The sequence below is a fragment of the Lottia gigantea genome (genome assembly GCF_000327385.1).
Source record: "Lottia gigantea unplaced genomic scaffold LOTGIsca_3, whole genome shotgun sequence".
Lineage (NCBI taxonomy): Eukaryota > Metazoa > Mollusca > Gastropoda > Lottiidae > Lottia > Lottia gigantea.
This window is the reverse complement of record NW_008708986.1, coordinates 2,897,166-2,916,355: the sequence shown is the minus strand read 5'-3', so window position 1 is coordinate 2,916,355 and position 19,190 is coordinate 2,897,166. Positions and strand designations below refer to the sequence as shown.

At 31.6% G+C, this 19,190-nt stretch overlaps 3 protein-coding genes across 3 annotated transcripts; 1 reads left to right on the top strand and 2 right to left on the bottom strand.

Moving 5' to 3' along the window:
• Positions 1-667: 667 nt before the first annotated feature.
• LOTGIDRAFT_182233 (hypothetical protein) lies at positions 668-5,329 on the bottom strand. Its single transcript, XM_009057194.1, has 8 exons — positions 5,013-5,329; positions 4,397-4,594; positions 4,015-4,193; positions 3,349-3,556; positions 2,924-3,093; positions 2,361-2,538; positions 1,768-1,926; positions 668-1,517 (listed from the first exon to the last, which is right to left on the bottom strand). Exons 1-8 carry the CDS (start codon positions 5,023-5,025, stop codon positions 1,354-1,356), a joined length of 1,269 nt encoding a protein of 422 aa, XP_009055442.1. The 5' UTR covers positions 5,026-5,329; the 3' UTR covers positions 668-1,353.
• Positions 5,330-5,362: 33 nt separating this feature from the next.
• Positions 5,363-15,194, top strand: LOTGIDRAFT_228583 (hypothetical protein). The gene is made up of 12 exons (XM_009057193.1): positions 5,363-5,478; positions 6,582-6,733; positions 7,060-7,193; positions 7,824-7,957; positions 8,300-8,412; positions 8,843-8,982; positions 9,197-9,301; positions 9,752-9,880; positions 10,139-10,266; positions 12,185-12,406; positions 12,796-12,916; positions 13,290-15,194. The coding sequence occupies exons 2-12, from the start codon at positions 6,594-6,596 to the stop codon at positions 13,424-13,426; spliced, it is 1,503 nt and encodes a 500-aa protein (XP_009055441.1). The 5' UTR covers positions 5,363-5,478; positions 6,582-6,593; the 3' UTR covers positions 13,427-15,194.
• Positions 15,195-15,260: 66 nt separating this feature from the next.
• Positions 15,261-18,949, bottom strand: LOTGIDRAFT_182228 (hypothetical protein). Its single transcript, XM_009057192.1, has 6 exons — positions 18,873-18,949; positions 17,579-18,409; positions 16,954-17,176; positions 16,405-16,592; positions 15,788-15,908; positions 15,261-15,473 (listed from the first exon to the last, which is right to left on the bottom strand). Exons 2-6 carry the CDS (start codon positions 18,365-18,367, stop codon positions 15,310-15,312), a joined length of 1,485 nt encoding a protein of 494 aa, XP_009055440.1. The 5' UTR covers positions 18,368-18,409; positions 18,873-18,949; the 3' UTR covers positions 15,261-15,309.
• Between the last annotated feature and the right edge of the window lie 241 nt (positions 18,950-19,190).

Below are 19,190 nucleotides of genomic sequence, written 5' to 3'. Positions count from 1 at the left end.
CATGCTTCACTTTTTTACAAGAATTTAACATTCATTCAATCTTTTGTAGTAAAATGTTTCTTGTGTACCGGGTATATCTGTCAATGGCTTCATGTATTTATTACTATTGTATATAGTGCCTTCATATTTCATAGAGATTCTTTAGAATATGTAGGTGAATTAAGTTATTTATGATGGGTACCCATTGTTTTAATTATATTGTTTTAATTCCAATAATGATAATTATCTATTACTTTAATATCAGGGTCTAAAAATTGCAATTATGTGGTCATAAGATATGTGTATTAAGAGTTTTAAGAGTTATAAATATCTATAAAAACTGTATAACTTACACATTTACATGTGTTTCTTGTTAATAAGACAGTGTCATTACACTTCAGGGCACTTTTGAGCAGGTCAAAATGAAGTCACGAACATATGTATGTAAGTCTTGTTGGTTAAAATCAATTATCATAATAATTTAAATTGTATGTGTTTGTATTGACTTTGATAATTGTCTTTTATCATTGCGCCTTTATTTTATATTTACCTGTATGTTTATTTATGTATTTGTTGTAGCTTTTATCTATGTTATAGGAAAAAAATAAAATATTAAAGTATTTTTTCTAATTCATATGAAGGCATCCACAATAGTCCAGATTAAGCTTGTAATAATGAATTAGAAATAACAGAATATACATTTTATGGATAACAATTCTTCAAGTTACTGAAATTGACAACACAGAAATGAACTGATTTTAGCTCTCCACTAAAAAAACTCATTTGATCACCAATCTAAATATAATGGATAAATAACTAAAATTGAAAAAAAAAAAAAAGAAGTTATATCTAAAAATTAAAGTTTATATTATACAGTAACAAATTGACAAAAAATAATTCAAACAAAACATTAGTATGTATTTTAATGGAATTCAAAATGTAGTGATAGATATTCATTTAAGAAAATGTAAATCATGTGGTCATATTCTTTTAGGTTATGATGGTAGAACTTGTAAGATATCTGACTCAATTGTATTGTTGATAATGAAGTTAGTTCATGGAGTTCGTCAGATATTTCAGCAGAGTTTGAAGAGTTATCAACTGTGTATAAGTTCATACTCAAACCATTTGAGTCACCTTAACAGGATAGCCAAGGGGATTTTCAAAAACAAATTGATTCTCAGTAGGCCATGTTGTGCAACAAGCTACATTTTGCAAGACATCATAAACATGTTGGAAATTTTAAAGCTTATGGCTGACTGAATAGAGAGAAATTTCACAAATTATTATGAATACAATAACATTCATACATGTTGAGTATTTGTTAGAAAGGATAGATTTTATTTAAGATTGTGGGAATTCAATTAGAAATGCTCAGATTACGTCTCTTGTCTTTTTGTCAGCTTCTATTAAACCAATTCTTGTATTGACTTGTCGAGCCCGTAATCTACTCCAGATCACATGATCATATAAACCTAGAATCTGAGCAGCATTCAGACCAGCACCTTCAGGTGATATAACTGTAGCACAACCTAATCCTTAAAAAAATAAGATTTGAATCAAAGGCTCATCCATGGTCTTTGACAATTTTGTATATTATTTCAATATTATTTCATATTATGTTTCAGTCAGATAACCACTTTACTAAAATGATCATTGTATAGATCACAAATGTATTGGGACATACACAGAAGCCTTTACAGCTTGAATTTAAAAAAAATTCTAGATAGGCAAACAACGGCTCATCTTTACAGCGGATATTATTTTTTTAATAGATTATGTAAATACCTGATGGAAGTCGTAAAGAAGACCAGACATCTTGAGCTGCCCAGTCGGCTTTGACTGGTGGACAGTTTATAACAGGCCATGTAGCATTGCCAGATAATACTGGTCCTAATCCATTACTTCTACCAGCTACAGCAATAAATACTGTTGGTATACCTTCACCTTAAATATCAATAATAATAATTAGCACAAACATGACTATTTTTTAACAAATCTTCAGACAAGAATAATTGTCCATCCAGCAGTTTATCACTACTTCAGGTTTCTTCTAGTCAAAATAGTCCATATCTGATTAAAATACAGATCTAAAGGTTTTATTATTTATATTCTGTAGATGGCACACTGTAGATGAAAAATTGTTGTGCAACATTATTAGTTGAAATCAACTTTGTCAGATCTAAAATGGCAAGTGTATTAACTTACAGACAAGAACAAATAGAAAATCTTGATCAGATTAACATTTTATTCAAATATGAATACATGTAGTCTACTGTAATTAACTAATTTTTGAAAGGTATTCAATAATTGAAAGAGCTTTTCACAAATCCAAGTCATTTTATTAAAAAGTATTGGTACAATTCTAAAAAACAATATACCTTCATATTCACTGAGTATTTGTAAAGTATCTTTACTGCCTTTATGAGCTGAGGAAACACGTAGCTGACATGGTACACCATAGGTTTGACATGCTTCTCTTATCTTCTCACAATACTCTTTATCTGAGGGTGAACCCATAAATACTACAGCTCTACCAGTTGGTTTGACTACCAGTTTCTATGTTGAAAATCATATTGATTGTAAAACAGAAAAGAGTGGCATCAATTGACCAGTGTAGATGATGCTACTCAATATAGAAAGCAGGTCTTTGCATAAATCCATTTTGTCCACAATTACCATTGAATTTACTAATTACCACCATCTGGGGTAATTGTTATGTTATTCACTCATACGTCAGAAACTTCTAAGATACTTGATAAACTAATCAAACTACAACAACTAAACAGCAACATTGGGTTGATAAGTAAGTTTATAGAAGTGAAATAAAACTATTCTGGGATACCAAATATGTGAAAAAAAAGTTCTTGGCCACTTCAGGAATCTATAACATAAGGGTAACCCTCTGCATTTCTAGATATATAGAACCACATTCAAAGTATACCTCTACTCTTTCAGCCACCCACTGAAAATTTCTCTTGACAGTTTCTAAGCCTTCTGATGTCACTTCTTTTAATTGTCTATAAACCTCTTTATCTTTCATTAACCTTCTATCACCAGCTGGCCATAATCTCCATGAATCACTGTCTATAATATCAGCTACTACTAATTCTCCTAGAATGACAGAGAGGTAGACCTTAAACTTGTAGTCAGACACTACTAGCAAAACACAATCCTATCCTTAATCATTGACTGATCAAAAAGTGGAAAGTTCTTCATAAACACAAACATCTCTGGCAGCCAAGACAAAACTCCTTACCATTCTGTTCAGACACCTATTATGTAGCACATCCTATCCTAAATCATTGACAGATCAAAAATTAAAATGTTCTTTATACTTTCAATAGAAAATTACAATAAAACTCTCACCATTGTCTGTTCGAACACCAAATTCAATTTTCATATCAATTAAGCTACAGTCCAGTGATGACCAGGCTCTTTCTAATATTTCAAATACTGCTACTGTCATTTTCCCCATAATATCAATATCATCTTCATCTATTGTTCTATTTCCCGCCTTTAACTTAGCAGACACACATTCTTCATGGGTCCATTGTGGGTCATGGTTTTCATCATCCTGTAAACAGAATTATGGTTCTTGATGGTGAAACAGAAAAGGAGAAAAAGCTGTAAGAACTTATGCTTAAAATAGTCTAACCCTTCAAAAACAAAAGATAGTGGACCACGGCATGTGGATGGTAAAAACGAAACATCCATTTTAAGTTTCATCAAAATCGGTTGAAAACTAAGAGAGTAATAGCATATTCGAACTTGTTCTTTGTTTTATGAATATGTATACACATACCAAATTTCATTTGATTCCATCAAAAAATCTAGTTTTTAGAGCGTTTACAAGCAAATGTTGATGGACGGAAGGACAGGGGGGCCGACAATATACGTCCACATAGAGAGATGTGGGCGTATAAAAATGCATCAAATACCCTAAAGATTAAATTATTTGAGTAGAAGCTATGATATAAACATTAAAGGACCTCACTTGATAATGTTTTCTTACAGTTCAATATCTAACATTACCTTGAAAAAAGTTTCTAATTTTGGAGGAGAGAATCTGTAACCTTCAGGTACACCTTTATGACGTCTGATGAAAGAGCCAGTAGCAACTCGTCTGGTAACCCATTCTATTGGTATCATATCACATTTGTAGGTTATCAATGCTGTATCAGAATGTTTACCAATAAAATGGGTTTTGATACCTGAAAAAAAAATTGGCACTTATATATTCACTAGTCAACAATCTCCTATCGTCTAATCTGGCTTAAAAATTTGGGTAGAAAAAATTGTGGCATAAGCCATAGGGTAATTATGAGGATAAGATCATTATCATGTATTGCTCTTCTGCATGTGTGATTGTCAACTTTGCTTCACTATCAGAAAGTCACATTTATATCCATCTTACCTGCTTCAGTGAGAAGTTTGAAAACAGAACATGCTGTTGATGTTGATATTGCTGCCTTGCCTTCTAGTTCATGTGATCTGGCACCATCACCAGCTGTTATTCTATCTTTAGATTGAAGTAAAACACGACCAGGTTGATCTAATATATCATACACCACTTTAGTTTTACCTTCAATTATTTTTGCTCCTAATTTAATCTCTACAATGAAAACACAAGTTTTAACAAATATTTTGTTTGGAAAAAGTAAAAACTCATTCATTCCATTATTTATGTAAGGCAACTGTAATGCAAGGGTTATTCATAGACAAAGGTGCACTTAGAATTGATTTGAAAATTCATGTGAAAATGACCTACTGGCTACGTTCCTATATAAATTAGTGTTTACGAATAATAATAATAACAACTCAAAGACAACCAAAAACTCTCAGTTGCATTTTGTAGTTGATATTTCAGTTCATATGAAAATGATTGGCAAACTTCAAATTTCAATTCAGAAATCGTTATTCATTGTCATTTGTAGTCTCAGAGAGTAGACCAGTCACTCATAACGGTCAAAACAGACAATGACAACTGCAACAATTCATAAACGAATATCAGACAAACACAAAATATGAACCTGTATCAGCCATGATTGTATTTAGATTAGTTAAATAGGATGATCAATGTTGATCAGTAGTCAGAGTAGCAGAACACGTGCGATTTGCCGGGTAAATATGGAGACCACGTGTCAACACTTCATGACACAATATCAAATTCCGCAACAGTATAGTCCATATTTATTTCTTTTCATTTAAGATATTTTGTAGGTAAATAATAGTTATGATTTTGAGATTATATTTAACATTATAAAATTGTATTTTATGATTGGACAAATGCCTTGTCTGCACGACAAAAGCATATTTAGCGAACGAATATTGCACTGTTCTCTTTTGACCCAGGTCAATTTTGCCTTAAGGACAAGGCCATTGACAAAATATGACAACATTTTTCTCGGTCAAGAGCAAATTTTCAATTTCAATCTCATAAGGAAACCCCCGATCACATTTATTATTTGAGAATTTTAAGCGTACATTCTTCAACTAGTAAGTAAATCTGCAGTAGTTTGCCATTATTTGTTCCATTTGATTTGCAAAGGAATCCAGTCCAACATCATTTATTTTTCTCTATTATTATTATTATTATTACCATTTGAACCCTTCTTGTTCCTCCTCTGCTATCCTGATAGCTTATAAGTAAAAATACACATAAATTATATTTACTGCTTCAAAAAGATATCAAATTAAGGCATTCATTACAGGATAAGAAGTGGTGGATTTTCATACTGAAAAGTGATAAACTTACATTTTCCATGTCAGAGATAAGATTGAAGCCAATGAAGGACAGAAGTGAGATTTCCGGGAGTAAATCATTTCATGATTCCTTGATCTCAGAAATGTGAATTGTTCCTGTAATCTCATCAATGTGATGTTCACAGCTAACTGTAACCTTCAAATCCGAGTGTATCCATAATTAGCCATAGGCCTATCAATATTTGAATGTGATATCATCAAGTCATCCATTTAACAAACTTGAATATTTGAATACCTGAACTATTTTGTCATGTATAAAGTAGGCTCAATGATTACCTTATCCCACTTCGTCCACGCACAGAATTGACGAGAGAGATTTTGACGTCAGAGACTATATTAACAAGACGTTCAAATTTTGGATACCCTGGTAGGCTACCCCAATTTTCTAGAAAGAACATAAGGTTGTGAACGAAATAAATAAATAAAAAGTTGAATTTCTTGTTTGGGGTCTATTAGAAGGAATTATTTGATTTTTCTTACAGTTTTAGAAGTCTAGAAGACTATTTACATAGAGTCAAGGTCGAATTTAACCCACCAAATGCCGCACTTGAACCTTTTAAGATATACTAGAGCTCTATCACTAGGCCTATTGTATCACCCAGTTGAAATAGTGTAGTCAGAACTTGATTAATCTGTTGTGGAAGCAGAAATATTAAACACCAAATAGGATATTACTTTGCTTTAAGCTGCTTTAATTATTCTGAGGATTCATGGCATTGATAATAGTTTTGAAATTCAAATTTTGTCAGAATCTCTGAGTTGTGGCTTGATTGCAACATGACTTGTTTTCTTTTTTTAAAACAATTTTTGTTAGATTTTCTTTTTTTCATTTATAGTTAAGTTAAGATATGGCTGATTGTGATAATCAAGAGGAGAGTGGAATGAAACATTATTGTGGTATATTTGGTGCAGTAGCAGTAGAACCTTGGCCTACACAGTTGGATTTACCTCATATTCTTACTCTAGGACTGCTTGGACTTCAACATCGGTTTGTAACTTTTCCCTCAGAGAGCTTTATGTAGGTATCAAATTTAGGGCAAATATCATTGCCATCAACAACAAATACTATCAATATTTCTTTACTTGGTCATTTTCATGGATTAAGAAAAAACTTTGTGAAACTGTTTATCATTATTATTTTTTTTTCAAGGATGAACCATATCGAAAAAAAAAACAGTAAATCAGAAGATATTTGACCTGACCTAATTGAGTTATTGTCTTTAGTTGCTTTAAAGCTCATAATTAGTTACTTATAGTCACAACTCTTGAAGATTTGGAAATTATTTTTTTAGCCCTTTTACAATTGTATTTTAGAGGCCAAGAAAGTGCTGGTATAATCACAACTACAGGTGAAGAGGGTCAGTTTAAACAAAAGAAAGGAATGGGACTGGTAGAACAAATTTTCCGAAATGAAGATATGATCAAATTAAATGGAAATATGGGAATAGGTATAACTTTCTTAACCAGCATAGATATCAGTTTGTTTGAATTTGAATGGACCTGATCTACAAATTTTTTGACCTGATTTATACTAGATTGACATGATTTATTTCTGTATTGACCTGATATATTTCTGGATTGACCTGATTTATTTCTTGATTGGTCTGATGTATTTCTATATTGGTCTGATTTATTCTGGAATTGACCTGATTTATTCCTGTATTGACCTGATTCTTCGATTGACTGATTTATTCCTTGATTGACCTGACTTATTTCTGTATTCACCTGTTTTATTCTTGGATGGACCTGATTTATTACTAGATTGGCTTGAGTTATTTTGAGATTTCCCTGATTTTGTTATGATTTCCTTCGTTCCTGAATTGACCCAATTTATTCCTAAACTTATTCCTGTGTGACCAGATTTATTCTTAGATTTATCAGATTTATTTCAGGATCAACATGATCTATTCCTGGATTGACCTGATTTATTCCTTGAAATGTTTTTTGATTTATTAAGAGATTCGCTTAATTTCTGTAAAGATTGGCTCCATATTTATCAGATCACCTATATGTCCATTTTTAAAGACACAAGACATGATATGGTTGACTGTACTTAGTTCAGATTTATATATTTGTAGCTCACAATAGATATTCTACTATGGGAGGTTCTGAGTTGTTAAATATACAGCCATTTGTTGTAAATACTATACATGGTAAAATAGCTATAGCACATAATGGTGAAATAGTCAATGCAGCTGAATTAAGACATCAGGTAATATTTTTGTTTGAATTCACAAGGAATTATAAAGAATAATCGGAGGCCATAGAAATGTTTGTAATGTATATTAGAAATTTTTTTTAAAACAAACTCTTGATAGGTGTCATTATTTAGGAGATAAGACAGTGTGGTGTGGTGTACTATTGATTAACAGCATTTATACCAAAAAAACCTCTGAAAAAACTTTATCAGCGCCCTAAATGTGGCACACATCTAGTTGTCAGGACGTAGCATTAGATTTCATTGGATTGTTGTATAACAGAGGTTTACAGGTTTGTTGAAAATAAACATAACATATATAATGATTACATTGATTTATATATTTAAATGTATCAGTTATTAAAGAGTGGAGTAGGATTATCTACTGACAGTGATAGTGAATTATTGATACAGTTATTAACACATCCCCCGTCTTGTGGAGAACCTGATGGCGCTAACTGGATAAACAGGTACTTAACTTTAACCTTCTATCTTTGAAATTGATAAAGAGTTGATAAAGATAAACCTTTTTTCAAGAAATACAGGAGAACACACAATGTGCAATGTTCAAATAGCTAAAGCTGTGTTACATTTCTTGCTAAAATGGTTCCAAAACACAAACAAATGATTATATAACAGGACAAATTTTAATTTTAAAAGTTTGACGAGTTTATTTGATAGGATTGTGTTGGATTGGACACTCTTGTTTGCACTTTATTGCCATGTCACATGGTTTTTACCTGCAGCTGTGCTAGGAATCGTTTTGTATCAATCTCTAAGTTCTTTTCACTATTTCATTTTGAACTTGTTGTATTATGCTGTTAATAAGTCATAGCCCAGTTTTTATTTTGGCTCTGTCTGAATCTTGCATTAATGACGCATGTCTGATATATTTTGTAGAATAAAAGCTATGATGAAGGTAGCCATGTTGTCTTATTCATTATTAATAATGTATAAAGATGTAGTATATGCTGTTAGAGATCCGTTTGGAAACAGACCATTATGTATTGGTAAAATTCTACCACCTTCTAGCTTTATTAGTAAGTTTAACTTTTATTTCTAAAAGTTATTCATCCATTATAAAAACTTAAGTATTAATAAACTGTATAGTGTACCCTTTACCCTAAAAGGACTTTGCAAACTGGTGTTTGGTTATTGTATTGATATACAACTATAAAGCTGATTTGAATATTGATACTGCAATGAGATACAATTTAAATAAATCTATGATAGACAATGTTTTTGATGATTAAGGTGTGGATAATTGTAATGAAAAAGATGTTGATGCCTATGTAGTGAGCTCTGAATCCTGTTCATTCCATGCTATAGGTGCTAAATATTATAGAGATATTCTTCCAGGTAGGATGGAATTTTTATTTCTTCTCAGGTATTTGATAGATCGTATTTGTCTTGCATTATGTCTCATGAGAAGAAAAATTTTGTTGGCATTATGTATTATCAGCAGATTATGCCTTCTTTGGGGAAAAATTATAATCGTTTCCAGTATGAGCCAGGTTTTTCTTACAGTATTAGATTTTTTGAAAAGGTCATTTGTATTCAAGACATATTTACACTTTGTTTGTGTTTGTCAAACCCCTTATTTCATTTTCTATTTAAACTAGGTGAGATAATAGAAATCAGTAAGAAAGGTATCAAATCTTGTGGTATTGTATAGAGACCTAATGGTAAACTTCCAGCATTCTGTATATTTGAATATGTTTATTTTGCTAGAGCTGATACTGTTTTTGAAAGTATTTACACTTTGTTTGTGTTTGTCAAACCCCTTATTTCATTTTCTATTTAAACTAGGTGAGATAATAGAAATCAGTAAGAAAGGTATCAAATCTTGTGGTATTGTATCGAGACCTAATGGTAAACTTCCAGCATTCTGTATATTTGAATATGTTTATTTTGCTAGAGCTGATACTGTTTTTGAAAGTAAGTATCTTTTTAAAAGGATGTTAAAATTATTATATTCATTTCATTAGAAAAATAAAGAAAGAAGCTCAAAGTTTACTGTAAATAAGTAGGGCTGACTATTATATAATTCAGCTGCTAAACATGAGATACAGTTCAGTTACGAATGATTTCTTACTGCTACCTATTTTTAATTATGATACTTGGCAACTCATGTAGAAAAATTTCCGAGTTAAAACTTGAACTTTGTGCTTAATTCAAGAAATATGTGGGTCATAGGTCAAATGGTATATACAGCAAGACAGAGATGTGGAGAACAGCTTGCTATAGAAGCTCCTGTTGAGGCAGATATAGTTAGTACTGTACCAGAATCGGCTACACCATCAGCTGTTGAATATGCTAGAAAGGTAACTTATTGAACTCATTTACTTACCTAATTGAAAAAAAATTAAATTCAATATACTTGGATTTGAAGAACAAGAAAACAACAGTTTTATTGCTTTTACATTGATTTCAATGGGCAATTATTGTTGCATTTTTGGCTACAAGGTCTTTTGGTTGCTTTTGTTATCACCCAAATTATAATGTGGTTGTACATTGTCGTTGCCTCTGATCATCAACAATTGGCTTGTGAACACAATGTAGGCTGCAGTTTTTATTTAATTTGAATAAAAAATTTTGTGATCATTTATATTAATAAGATCTTGGTCAAGTTCAAATTTGACAAACTTTCAATTAACAGTTGTTGAGTTATTGCCCTTGACTTAGGAAAAATGCATCAAAATTTGTTTGTGAACACAAAAGAGACTAAAGTTTTAATCTCATTCATCCAAATGAAATTTGGTGTGATCATTTATCATAATCAGATCTTGGTCAATCTTGCCCTGACTTAGCAAAAATGCATCAAAATCTGTTGGCAGTTCATGTCCAAAGTTTATGAAATTTTTTGTGTTTGATTAAATCAACATATCTTGTACAAATGGTTTTTTTTGGTACGATTTGAAACAGATTGGTGACTGCATTTGATATACTGAAAATTTATCAGGGAAGTGGGTGTGTCTTGCTAGGCAACCACTTGTTAAAGACAGATTGGGCATAGTGTAACCTTTCCAAAAACTTTATGCACCAATGTTTTGAATATAATAATAATAATAATTTTATTAGACATTTGTAAACAAGGCAAAAAGCCACAAAGTACATGTTAAATCAACAATTATATATATATCAAGAATAAATATTTACAATCTGGTAATAGATTATACTTGTGAATAGTTGTAAAATAATTTATGGACAATTTCTTTCATTTGCAGTATATAAACAAAATGTTATTATTTACAAAATATTTGATTTGGACCTATTTCTTTTCATCTATTTTACATTAATTCCAAGCGTTCTTTCAATATTTAATTCAATTTGTTATATAAATAACATATAAAGGTTTTCTGTCACATTCCCCTAGGACAGCAGCATTACATTCATGAGTCTTTGGGCATTTTAGGGATGTACTTAAAGTAATTATTTGAATAGATTCGATTTTGTCAGAGGGCTCGAAACCCCAAATCTCAGATCCATACGTAATTATGGAGACTAGAGCTTTGTCAAAGATTTCATTTGCTGACTTAAACGATAATGATTTAATTTTATAGCATACGACCTTAAGCATAGTGAAGACTTTTTCTGTTTGTGCTACTAGAGTTCGTTTGGTTTTAGTCCATAATAGTTTAGGTGTGAATACAGTGCCAAGATACCGGTATTCTGGAACAGTCTCAAGAGGCACCCCATCAAAAGTCCATTTTTCATAATGTCAAAGTGGCCCACCATTGCGGAAAACAACCACTTTTGTTTTATATAAGTTGACTTTTAGCTTAAATTAGTCACAGAACTTAACAATGCTGTTGTTGCAGTCGTGAAACTGTATCTGCCACATTTGCTATATCATCTGCAAACATCAGACAAAATACATTTTCAGCCAAGTCTGAGATAAAGATACCCTTGCAGTCATCGATTTATTTAGCTCATTTACATACTCGTTTATGTACAAACTAAAAAGTAGAGGGCTTAGCATACACCCCTGCCTAGTTCCTATACAACATTCAAAAAATTCAGTTAAACCAAACGGTGTTACAACACATGATCGACATTTTGAGTACATTTCTCTAAGTACATTTATAAATTTTCCATGGATACCACTTTTTATCACTGTTTCAAACAGATTCTTATTGACGGACAAATCGAATGCCTTACAAAAATTGATAAATAGGCAGTAGATCCTTCCCCCCTTCTTTGTCTCTATGGAGTGTACAGCTGTGTTATAATTTGTTTTAGCTAGGTTTACCATATACAGAAATATTCAGTAAAAATCGTTATATTGGACGTACATTTATTCAACCAACCACTAGATTGAGACAGTTGGGTGTTGCCAAGAAATTTGGACCATTAACTGATAATTTTGCTGGTAAAAGGATTGTTTTGGTGGATGATTCTATTGTACGAGGAAACACCATGCAAGCTCTCATCAAATTATTGAAGAAATATGGTGCTAAAGAGGTAATTGATTCATTGATTGCGTAACCAAAAAACTTTTAGTAGCATCTTCATTAGAATCTGTAGCATTACAATTCTCCTGACTATCTGGAATCTGTGATAAACTTACTTGTAACTACTCCAAGACAACTCCCTGACTATTGTTATCAAAATTGTAGAAATAAACCATCTTGAAGTACAGTGGTTCTACAAAGGAAGCTCGATACATCTGACTATAAACATTTGACTTTTTGAGGTTTTAACATATTGCTTTACATTATTCCACAGACTTCGGAGGACAAGAATTGGGTTATCACATACAGAACCATTTTGTCAACAGATGACATCTGCTTGAACAGATCTTGAAATTAACTCACCTGTGTCATCTGATATTGAGAATTGATATATTTTAGGTACATGTTCGTGTAGCCTCACCACCTATTAAATATCCATGTTATATGGGTATTAATATACCTACAAAAGAAGAATTAATAGCTAATAGAATCTCTTTACAAGATTTACCAGATCATTTATGTAAGTTTGTGCATATTATAATCAAACAATAAATGCATGCGTGTGTTAAAAACACTTGTCGTCTGGTGATGATATTTCTAGAATTGACCATACAATAGTCACTAGACTTAACCACATCTACCAAGCTCACAATTTGTGGCTACCCCTTTTTCAATAATTCATACGATGTCATAATACAATACTGTTGTACCTACATACTGTGCTACTCATCTCTCTAAGTTTATCTTTAGTGTGGGCTTTTCAACAATATATGCTATGGCTATAGGCTGTACCCTTACAACACAAAGCTGCACATAATTTTATCATTATTTATCAATGCATGAATGATATTATAAAAAAGGATTTCATTAAACTTGTATGTTGTCTGATGTAGGTGCTGATAGTGTGAAATATTTAACTATAGAAGGTTTAGTGAAAGCTATACAGGAAGGTATTACAACTACTGGTCAGCCTATTGGACATTGTACAGCATGTTTATCAGGGGATTACCCTGTCAAATTAGATTGGTGACCAAAACTCAAGAACTGACCAGAGAGAGATATCTGTGTGAATTGTTAAAGAAAGCTCATCTTAGAAAGTTCATAGGTTAAGATTCTTTATCTAATTTACTTCTAAAAATCTGATTGGTCTGTATTATTAGGTGTAAAAGTGATGTCTTGATATAGAGTTGTATGCTTTGTATAAGTACAATTATGTTAAACTTACAATGTTTTTGACAAGTGCAGTGTGTTAATAATACTCAGCTTGTGTCAGACAAATCAAGACTCACTGAAGCTAGGGACTGAGGGACAAAAAATATTTGTTATTTATCAAATTACTCTATTTCTTAGAAACTTGATTGTTTCATAGTTCAAATGTTGTGAAATCGGACCCAGGATGTTTTTTTTTCCGAATCAAAACTTTTTGAAGTGCTATTAGAGATATTTTTTTTTTTCGATTGTTTTGTTTACATGAATTGTATTTGGAACTTGTTTGGATACAAAAAATTTTATATTTTCAATGAAAATTTAGGATCCATTAAGCATTAAAAATTGCTTGTTTGTTTATGACATGGCTTCAAATACTCCTGTCCATTAATGATAATTATTCTAATACTCATATATTTGAATTTTTAATATGATGATTGTCATTATCATATCATACAGACATACAGTTAGTTGAAATATTTCTCTCCAATCATATCATTTTATTACCGTGAAGATTCAAGATTTTTGTTATAATGACAATCTTGTATTAAATTCCTACAATTTATTCTCGCGTACTTTATAATAAAAGTTTTATTTCATACATGTTTGGACATAGAAAGGGGGAGAAGGATGGGGTATGGTGGTTGACAATACATGATAAGCAGTGCAGCTTAAATAATGGCAAACACCAGTATGGATGCTTGGTGTGATATTGATATATAGTTCCAGTTATCTGAATCTGAACATTTCTATTTGGTGGAAAATAACCCCTGAAATAATTTCGACAACACAGATGAAGCCAACATTTCAATAACAAATCAATTTATTAATATAAACATTATAAAAATTAATAAGGCCACCCATTAACTTGCATTGATACACACAGACTAGAGAGTTGTTTCATTTATTAGTGAGGTACAGGAATCTTTGTCAAATTGTCAATGTGATTAAAATGCAGATCTAGATTTTTTTTTTAGTTTTTGTTTGAGATTTGTTTAAATTGGTCCGAGCTTTAACCACCACAGTTGCCAGTAACATGAGTGAAATTTGCTAGGGCAGCATCATTCAGCTTTTCTTTCAAATTGTCGTTGAATCTGAAGCATAAGGTTGCCTTAAGTTTAATTTGCCGAAACAATGGTTACAAAGTTTATTTGATGACATTGAACTTGAACTATGCCAATAAGATTCAATTAAAAGAGGATAGACTGTAAAAGACAAGCAACCTGGTAACATTGTTATAATATTAATGTTTCACATTCATATAATTTTCTTTGGTTTATGTCATAAGAAACAGCACAACAAACTTCAATTGCGGAGTAATAGTCATCTAAGCACCATTGTATCTGATAGAGTTCAATTTTCATTCAACAATATCAAGTTCATATGACATGCAGTTCAATAAATACAGATATTAATGGAAGTAGCTTGTTACCTAGGTAATCAGATGACTACATCCCTTTAAAGGCATTGTAAAGATTGCTTTGTAAATTTTTAGTGTATTGAGGACACTGATAACATCAATTTGCAACATTCAAATTTCCAGTCAGATGTCTGTGCTACCTGTGATTTCACAAAAATTAAGTGATTGATGACACCACTAATCAGTAAATATGCAAATAAGGCCCTTCATGATTGGTGACAAAATCAAACAAAAATTTAAAAAACCTCTTTAAAATCCCTTTAAGTTTTACAAACATCATTTTATACTTAATTACTAGCCATAATACTTTCTATATCATCTACTGTTTTAGGACAGCCATCAGTTAGTACTATAGGTTTACTATCAGTGACTAAAACATCATCTTCTATTCTAATACCAATACCTCGAAATTCATATGGGACTGTTTTATTTTTTTTATTGATATAAATACCTGTAATAAAAATTTTCAACCATCCTCATATCACATTTAAACAAAACAAACATTTCAAAGTATATTATTCATAGATCTTAACAAAATATCTTAAATAGACCAAAACTGACTTCCAAAAAGGATGCCCCTTAAGTTTGAACAAATTTTTATTAAAATATACCTTTTTAATAAAAAAAAAATTAAATCCATTGGCATAAAAAAAGATGAGAGTAGTAACCCTACAATATTAAACATCCTAATCTACATTGTAATCAGATTCTATTATTGATCATCTGTTTAATGCTGCAACTGAATAGAAGAAGCAAAATGTCTACCTGGTTCAACTGTAACTATCATACCAGGTTGAAGATTAATACTACGAGATATTTCACCTGTATCATGTACATCCATACCTAAATAATGACTAACATGATGTGGACAGTATTCTTTGGCAGCCTGCAAACAAAATTAAAAACCCGTAATGAAAACCAACAAAAACAGTTTCTGTAATTTGTTCCCATGCAACAGTCAATTAATGTAAACAAATTTGTCATCTCAACTAAAATAAACTTACCACCCAAGTGTTATTCCTCAAGTATGCTTAACAAAACAGGACACCATAATTTTTGAGAAAATATACACTCAGTAAGAAGAATTCATTGGAATGTGTAAGATTAAAGATAGCCTGGCTCCCTTATTAGTGATGAAAATCTGAGGCACTGTCAATAAAGTGAATAAGTTGCTGGCTTTGAAACAATACTTTTCACTGGTCAAAATAATTTCATGATATTGTAAATAATCCAATCAAACTCAACTTCCTCACAAAAAATAATGTGTCCAAACGCAATATAAATGACATGTAATCAGTCAGCAGTGGAATTTCAATGATAGCATGATAGAATATTCAAAACTTGGAATCAATTCAAGTATGTACAGATTTAAAGACTCTCACCTTCATTAATTGAGTTGATTTTAACTGTGAGTCTAACAGACCAATGTGTTGTAACTGTACACCAATTAATGTTAACATAGCATGATATATCTGATCTAATGAAAACTGTACTGTACATAGTTGAATACATGATAGTTGAATATTTAATACAGCATTGTATAGTTGTTTCTGGGCCAGAGTAAATTTTCCTGAAACAAGATTCAAATGTTCGAGAAACAAAGATTCATGAAAGGTTAAACTGTAGTGCAAATTTCCTTGCGCCATTCCAATTTCTTGTTCAATACTCTTTCCTATAAGCATATTAGCCAAATCTAACAAATGGGTAAGAAAAGTATTGATAGAGGACATTTTAATACACACAGCAGTATTTGTATCAACTTTGGGACTAGAGTGCTGCTGTTCAACTCAAGGAAACTTAACAACATTGGGGAAGGTTGTGAGGAATGCACACAGCTGAAGAAAGGAGAGGGAGAAGTCTAGATGTAAGAGACTATATGAGATATAAAAACATGACTAAATGCATTTCTAGGGTAGCTCAAGATGGTTTACCTGAGACTGGCCAAGTTCTTGTAATATCACTAGCATAACCATGATATTCACACCCAGCATCCATTAATACTAATTCTTCATCATTAATAATCTGATCATTGTTAATATAGTGGATAATATTGGCTCTATTTCCTCCTGCTACAACTGGTGGGTAGGCCAATATCTCAGCTTCACGTATTCTACATTCAAAATCCATCTTAGCATACAACGCTGATTCATTTACCTGCAGGGATATATCAAAATGGAATGTTATCAAAGATCTACAATTGTCACATCAAATTGATATTATCACTGACACCAATTTACTTCTTGAATTCAAAAATAGCAATCATATACTTGGAATTTGGATCGGAATGTCTTTTAAAGCATAAGATAATTTTTTAATGCCCTTGAATAATGAAAACAAATTTATTTCTGCACAAACAAGAATGCAACATACTCTTTTGGTTCACAAATTCTTGCTCCTAATTAGAGAGCACATAATGACCAATATAAATTTGAGCTCCAATTAAAACCCACCATTCATAAGGGTTTTATATTGGAAACTTATATCATCAGATTGAAATGATCCCTTGTCTACTATATATGATTAATATAAATCATCCAGTAAAACACAAAATCTCACCCCAGGTTTGGAAAATTTCATGACGTCAATAAAGGCTTCTGAAGAAATTTCAGCAGATTTGTGCATTAAGTCAATTTCTGCTGGAGATTTAATAGATCTTAGTTGTTGGCACAAACGAGTGGGATCTTCCAGACTGCGATATTTTGGCTCTATCATGAATTCATGACAAATAGCATTATGGACAGTAACATTGGATGGCTTATCAAACCTATACCACAAAACAAATCCTGGATTAAATTTACTAAAATCATAAAGATATTTCTCTAAATCACTTATATTGTGTGTGCTATCTACACCAGTAACAGTCAAGGCACCATCTTTTCCAGATCGAGGTCCATCCCATAATTCTTTATCTGGATTTTTCTCAGGGACAAAAAGAGTTGAGGTATGATTATTAGCTTTGCCTTTTGCAGATTCCAAAATAAGAACACTGCCTGGTTCCTGGAAACCACATAAATATAAAAAGTCTGTCTGTTGGTGAAACGGATAAGGAATATCATTCGTCATATAAGATTTTACTGCTCCAGGTATGATAAAGATATGGTTGGAGACCTGAACTTGTTTATACAGATTGATAGCTTTATCAACCAAGTTCACTCTACGTGTGAGATATTCTAGTTTAGTTATCCCAGGAGTTACTTCACCATCATTTAACAGATGTGGATGAGTTAATGCCACTGGCTGACCAAAATGTCTGCAAACTAAAATTTTTGGTTGATGTATGTTGTAATTGTTTGTTTTAGGCAATCTTAGTAAGAGCCTTGTTAACCTAGGCATATTCTTCAACATTTTTGTTGTGTACGTTTCATAGTCCCTCCATGCTTTCAGTTTCTATAATAAAAAAATCAAATTAGTTGATTATAGCATTGGTGTCAGCTAATACAGTATAAATATATACAAAGTCAATAATTTAAGTCATCAGATGTTGGATGTCATAACATAAGATCTATCTGCCATTGTGATCGTAAATTTTTCCACACTTTATTGAGAGCAAAGCAGCCAGAAAATGCTTAATTCTATTTTCTGATGTCAAGCATAACCAGTACAGTCAGTTCTAGTTCTCAACGTTTTTCATTGTAGCCAGTATGAAAATGTGGACTGTTGTCAATTACATATCATTGACAGCATTCCCTGTAGAAGTTATAATTCAATACACCACGCATAAAATGGAATAGCAGTTTAAGCTCCATGCATGATTGATGGTTGACTCCGGCTCAATGTCACTGGCTCTAGCTTGGCTTAGCTTTTAATTATCAATTAATACTTCTATAACTTTGAGTAAAAATAGACTTAAAAATTAAATGCAGAAAGATGCTGAAGGCTGTCTGAAATTAAATTACAACAAAGTAACTTTTTTCTTGAGCAAAAAACTTTTATCAGAAGAGTAGGACAGAGTTACAGCCCTTGAATAATTTCATATCGCTTATATCAAGAAAAATACAGCAAAATAGAGTCAAATAAGTAGACTTAGTCTTCTTCTAAACAAAAATTATATCAACAAATGAAATTATATTCGAATTTATGAATGAATAAGCTTGGAATATGAATGTCAACTTTTTGAATAATAAAAAATAAAAACAGTGTTTGTCAATGTTTTAAGCGATAAAAATTT

What these genes read in the sequence shown, in the direction of transcription:
- LOTGIDRAFT_182233 (XM_009057194.1), bottom strand. An exon ending in CAAACTTCTCACTGAAGCAG is followed by an intron (nt 4,194 to 4,396) that starts GTAAGATGGATA and finishes TTTTTTTTTCAG; the next exon opens with GTATCAAAACCCATTTTATT. An exon ending in TGGTGTTCGAACAGACAATG is followed by an intron (nt 3,094 to 3,348) that starts GTGAGAGTTTTA and finishes CTGTCATTCTAG; the next exon opens with GAGAATTAGTAGTAGCTGAT.
- LOTGIDRAFT_228583 (XM_009057193.1), top strand. Translation starts at nt 6,594, where the DNA reads ATGGCTGATTGTGATAATCAAGAGGAGAGTGGAATGAAACATTATTGT. An exon ending in TTATAGAGATATTCTTCCAG is followed by an intron (nt 9,302 to 9,751) that starts GTAGGATGGAAT and finishes TATTTAAACTAG; the next exon opens with GTGAGATAATAGAAATCAGT. An exon ending in AGATTTACCAGATCATTTAT is followed by an intron (nt 12,917 to 13,289) that starts GTAAGTTTGTGC and finishes TGTCTGATGTAG; the next exon opens with GTGCTGATAGTGTGAAATAT.
- LOTGIDRAFT_182228 (XM_009057192.1), bottom strand. Translation starts at nt 18,367, where the DNA reads ATGTTGAAGAATATGCCTAGGTTAACAAGGCTCTTACTAAGATTGCCT. An exon ending in TGAAATTTTCCAAACCTGGG is followed by an intron (nt 17,177 to 17,578) that starts GTGAGATTTTGT and finishes ATATCCCTGCAG; the next exon opens with GTAAATGAATCAGCGTTGTA. An exon ending in AATCAACTCAATTAATGAAG is followed by an intron (nt 15,909 to 16,404) that starts GTGAGAGTCTTT and finishes TTTTGTTTGCAG; the next exon opens with GCTGCCAAAGAATACTGTCC.